We start from the raw sequence: 6,000 nt of genomic DNA, 5'->3' as shown, positions 1-6,000 counted from the left end.
AGACTAAGATAAGGATTAACATCAAGTCATTTTTAGAACACAAGGGATAATATCCACAAAGATCCAAAGTCCCCAACCATTGGGATTGACTGGCTTCAAAGTTAATCAATGCATAATCATTAAAAATGAATTTAAAACTTGGATTAAAGAACTGGTTTTGCTTACTTTTTAAGTTTGGTCCTTGAAAATATGATGGCTTCTCTCTAGTTTCCATGAAATTTAATGTTTTATTTCTGAATATTGCAGTCAAAATCTATGGCCGCTAGCAAATTACATCATTTCCCAAAAGGACACCCCAAAAAAAAATCTAAATCTGTAAAATCTTGAGCCCATTTCCTCCACCTTACCCTTCAAATCCATGTGATTTTACACAGTCAAAGTCAGATCAATAGTACAAAAGATTTTCATCTGCTTTGCTTTCATAAAAAATAAAGCTGTTACAACTACTAGTACTAGTAGTACTGATTAGCTGCTTAATCCCCTCAATCCCATAATCTAAAGGTGTTTCAGTTTCATCCAACAATCCATTTGATGACTTATGATGATCAGACCATCCATCAGTACCATGATCCCCATTTAATGCCATCATCAGCTTCTGGCTTCCATCAGCAGCTTCACTGTAGAAATTATTATAACTGTACATCCCAAATTGTTGATGATCACCATCATATACAGTACCATTGCTATTCTCTAATTCTTTGTTGTGGCAGATTTGGTTGCTGCAACTCCCATCAGAAGAACTACAACTAGCTTCCCCCCCAAACATTTGGACACCATTATCATGCAGTTGATAATGCTGGATTTGACCCAATAAACTCTCCTGCGGTTGAAGAACTGATGCAGCATTTACACAAGAAGCACTGCTGTTTGAGAAACTTGAGGAATATGATGCTTCAAAGCATGAAAAAGATCTAGCTGGTGTGTGGTAGGTGTTGTTGCTGCAATTGTAGAGTAATGGTGATGATGGGGATGGGGATGAAGGTGAAGATGATTGTAGAACAGATGAAAAGCTAGCATGGGGAATCTGATGAGGTTTCCTTTGAGATTGGGGAACCATGCCAAATAGTTTCTTCTTTAGCTTCGTGTTCCAGTAGTTCTTGATATCATTATCAGTCCTGCCTGGCAACTGAGATGCTATAATTGACCACCTGTTGCAGCTCATGATGAGTTAAGTTCCATTAGAACACTTGAGAAACTAAAAACGGCATGCATGGACAAAAAATGGGAGAAATTTTATCTAAAAGTAGCAAATTTTATCTAAAAAATGGGTGATTAATACCTGCTACCAATGCTTGCAAAGAGAGTGCAGATTATCCTATCTTCATCGTCAGAGAACTCTCCATGCTTAATATTAGGCCTGAGATAGTTAAGCCATCTCAATCTGCAACTTTTCCCACATCTCTTAAGGCCTAAAAAAAACAATCAAGATAAAAAAAAAACAGCAGCTACAGAAAAGACCTTCTAATTTAAAGATTGATAATATAGGATCAGTTAGAGTTCCTTAAAAGCTCACCAGCTTTTTGTGGGAGAGCAATCCAGTTCCCTCCAGTTCCATGTTGCTGTATATACTCTTTCAGCTTAGCATCTTCTTCAGGTGACCAAGGTCCTTTCTTCACATTAGCCTTGTCACAACAAGGAGCCCTTCCCATGATCTTTGGGTATTGGAAAACCAGACCAACAAAGTTTCTTTCAAAACTGTGGGGGTGAAAGGTGATGGTGGCTACTTAAGTTTTTCCCCGAAACATAGACTTTGTGCAAATTGGTTTTGGGACACTGATGGAGATATTAATAGAGAGAGATAAAAATAAAAAATAAAAAACACAAGTCAAAAGACAGGGCTTGTAATTCCAATCATCTTGTTTATTGATTAGCTGAGCTGAGAGAAGCTTCCATCATAAATTAGTATTACTCGAGCCAAACGGGACACCGTTCCCCTAACAGGCCTTGTCTCTTCTTTCCGGATTTTAAAATGGGTAGTGGATACTAATATTATTATTATTTTATATGGAGGATAATTATTTGTTGTATTTTTAATTTCAAATAGTTAGCTCTATTTAATTCATATTTAAATGAGATACACAGTAATTAAAAATTTTCGCTTAATACACCACACAATAATTTTTATATAAATATATTTATTTAAAAAAAATTTATGTTACATATTATAAAAAATTTAAAATGAAAATTATTATTATTATCATTTTTTCAAACGTGGGCACCCAATTAATTTTCATCCGTAAAATAATCATAGATTAATTTAATATATGCGTACCTTTCAAATTCATAGACTTAAGTAATTATTATTTTTATTTCTTTTGCAGTTAATAAGATTGGACCTCTCTATATTAAAGTATAATACTATATAATTTATTCATAAAAATCAGCCAATACGATTTGTATAACTAAAAGCAAATGATCCCAAGTTAAATTTCAAGATCACGTTTGGTATTTGATATTATACATATACAATAGGTCTTCACATGTAACTTTTTTCGGATTGCATGCTTTAAATATACTATGATAAACTAAACTTCCTTTTGAAGAGATAATTCGGTGTGTCTATATATATATGATTGTAAAAATAAAATGTCAGTAATGATAATATATCACAAAAAAATAGTAATAAAAATAAAGAACACACAGAGTTTTACGTAGAAACCCTTTCTGGAAAAAACCACAAGTAGAGGAGAAGAAAATTCACTATGTCGAATTCGAATAATTGCAAGATTAGTAAATTATGCCTATTTATAGGCTTGTAAAACCATATTCTAATAGGAGTGTAGTAAGATTGAAACACCTTATTCTAATCAATATCAAATAGATGGAGTTTAATAAGGTTTAAAAAATCTTATTCTAAAATAAAAGAAAACAAGTGTAGTTCTATAGGAATTTTTCTTTTATTTTATTTTACTATTGTATTTTATTTAAATAAGGATTCGAGTCACTTAATTCTAACAATCTCCACCTTGACACGAATTTCAATGAACAAGTTCTTCATCATGAACTCTCAACGAACAAGTTTTCCACTTCTTCCATAAAACCCCTTAAGGGTTTAACTTCAACAATGAACACCAATCAAGTCTAAGCAATACTCAAACTGGTTATAGGAAGTAACTTAGTCATCATATCTGTAGGATTTTCATGAGTACTAATTTTGCTCACAACAATATCACCACGAGCAATAATATCACGAACAAAATGATACCGAACATCAATGTGTTTTGTTCTCTCATGAAACATTTAATCTTTTGTAAGGAAGATAGCACTCTGACTGTCACAAAATACTGTATTGATTTGAAGGTCTTCATTGAGTTCACTAAAAAGCCCCTTCAACCAAATAGCTTCTTTACAAGCCTCAGTAATCGCCATGTACTCAGCTTCAGTGGTAGACAAAGCGACTGTAGTTTCCAAAGTGGCTTTCCAACTGATTGCACAACCTCCGATTGTAAAGACATAACCTGTAAGAGATCTTTTTCTATCAAGGTCTTTAGCAAAATCAGCATCAACATACCCAATGACTCCATCTCTAGTTCTTTCAAACTGTAAGCAAACATCAGTAGTACCTCGTAAGTATATTAAAATCTACCGAACTGCTTTCCAATATTCTTTACCGGGATTCGTCATGTATCTGCTAACTGCACTGACTGTATATGATAAATCTGGACGTGAACAAACCATAGCATACATGAGAGATTCCACTACACTAGAGTATGAAACAAGTGACATGTACTCAATCTCATCATCTGATTGTGGAGATAAAGGCGATGAAAGTTTGAAATGGGCTGCTAAAGAAGTACTAATAGGCTTAGCACTCTGCATATTGAACCTGCAAAGAACTTTCTCAATGTACCCCTTCTAACTTAGGTACAATTTACTTGCTTTTCTATCTCTGAGAATCTTCATACCAAGTATCTTCTTTGCTGGTCTCAAATCTTTCATCTCAAATTCTTCACTTAGTTGGGTTTTGACCTTTCTTATCTCTCATTTATCTTTCGTTGCTATCAACATGCCATCAACATAAAGGAGTAGATACACAAAATAACCATCACTGTTTTTCTTAAAGTAAACACAACTGTCAAACCTACTTTTTTTGAAACTATGAGAAATCATAAAGGAATCAAACCTCTTGTACCACAGTCTTGGTGACTATTTCAAACTGTAAATGGACTTTTTCAGCAAGGAAACATAGTCCTCTTTTTTCTGAGACTGTAAAACCCTCTGTTTGTTGCATGTAAATATCTTCCTCAAGTTCTTCATGTAAAAATACAATTTTTACATCTAACTGCTCAAGCTCCAAATCATGCATGGCCACAATACCAAACAAAGCTCGAATCGAACCATGCTTCACAACTGGGGAGAACACATCTGTGAAGTCCACTCATGGAATTTGACTGTAACCCTTTGTAACAAGCCTTGCTTTATATATGGGTTCTTCAACTCTTAGAGTCTCTTCTTTCTTTTTAAACACTCATTTACAACGAACAACCTTTTTATCTTTAGGAAGTTTCACAAGATCCTATGTTTTGTTTTTGTGGAGTGATTTCATCTCCTCCTGCATAGAAAACATCCACTTTTCTGAGTATTCACAGCTAACCGCATCAGAATAATTAGATGACTCTTGGTTTACATCTATATCTTCAGCCACATTTAAAGCATAAGCAACTAGATCAGCCTCGACATACTTCTTTAAAGGTTTAATTTCACTTCTAGTTCTGTTTTTGGCAATAGAGTATTATGGTGAAGAAACAACTCTATTTTGAATTTTTGTACTGGCTTAAGGAATCGACTCTGTTCTAGATTCTGAATTAATCTGGTGCTCCATCTGCTTTTGATTTTTTTATTGGAAAATTCTTTAAGAGATAAGTTAGGTCATATAACAGTTTTGTCAAAAAACAACATCTCTGCTAATCACAACTTTTTTATTTTCAGGACACCATAACTTATACCCTTTTACACCAGCTTTTTAACCAAGAAAAACATATTCAATAAATCTCGGTTCTAATTTTCCATTATCAACATAAGCATACGTAGGACACCCAAAGATCTTTAAATCAGAACAGTCAGCAGGATTACCAAACCATACCTTTTGTAGAGCATTTTCTCAATGGCAACGGATGGAGATCGATTGATCAAAAAACATGCAGTAGAGGCTGCTTCAGCCCAAAACAACTTTGGTAATTTGGCATTTGACAACATACATCGAACCTTCTCCATAATCGTTCTGTTCATTCGTTCTACAACGCCGTTTTGCTGTAGAGTATGACGAAATGTCAAGTGTCTTACGATCCCTTATGACTTGAACAGTTTATTAAACTCATCAGAATAGAATTTTAAGCCATTGTCTGTGCGGAGGTATTTTATTTGTTTTCCCATCTGCTTTTCCATCATAGTTTTCCAAGACTTAAATGCAAAAAACACATCACTTTTCTACGTTTTCTACTTCAAGAAGAATGCCCAAACTTTTTTAGAAAAATCATCAATAAAAGTTAGCATATAATTAGCTCCATCTCTCGAAAGCACTCTGGATGGCCCCCACAAATCAGAATGAATATACTCCAACATTTCCTTCGTGTTATGGATTCCTCTAGTGAATCGAACTCTCTTTTGCTTCTCAAAAATACAATGCTCATAAAACTTCAGTTTGCAAATTCCTTGCCCATCAAGAAGTCCTCTTTTGCTCAATTCTGTCATGCCATTCTCACTCATATACCCTAGGAGCATATGTCAAAGTTTAGTAATATCATCATCTGACAAGGAAAAGGAAGTGACAGCTGCATCACCAATAATAGTAGAATCATGTAGAACATACAACTTGGCAATCTTTCTTTGCCCTTTCATTACAACGAGGGAACCTTTAAAAATCTTCAAAACCCCACTTTCAGCTATGTATTCGTACCCTTTTGAATCAATAGTACTCAACGAAATTAAATTTCTCTTCAATTCTAGAACATGTCGTACGTCACTAAGTGTTCTGACAACTCCATCAAACATTTTAATTTT

At 34.2% G+C, this 6,000-nt stretch overlaps 1 protein-coding gene across 1 annotated transcript; it reads right to left on the bottom strand.

Annotated features, from left to right (window-relative positions):
* Positions 1 to 207: 207 nt before the first annotated feature.
* On the bottom strand, positions 208 to 1,829 carry LOC107908753 (transcription factor RAX2). Its single transcript, XM_016836019.2, has 3 exons — positions 1,514 to 1,829; positions 1,280 to 1,409; positions 208 to 1,148 (listed from the first exon to the last, which is right to left on the bottom strand). Exons 1-3 carry the CDS (start codon positions 1,647 to 1,649, stop codon positions 386 to 388), a joined length of 1,029 nt encoding a protein of 342 aa, XP_016691508.2. The 5' UTR covers positions 1,650 to 1,829; the 3' UTR covers positions 208 to 385.
* Positions 1,830 to 6,000: the final 4,171 nt, after the last annotated feature.

Source organism: Gossypium hirsutum, chromosome D09 (genome assembly GCF_007990345.1).
Source record: "Gossypium hirsutum isolate 1008001.06 chromosome D09, Gossypium_hirsutum_v2.1, whole genome shotgun sequence".
Classification (NCBI taxonomy): Eukaryota; Viridiplantae; Streptophyta; class Magnoliopsida; order Malvales; family Malvaceae; genus Gossypium; species Gossypium hirsutum.
Note: the sequence above shows the minus strand (reverse complement) of the source record. Positions and strands in the feature narration are given on the sequence as shown.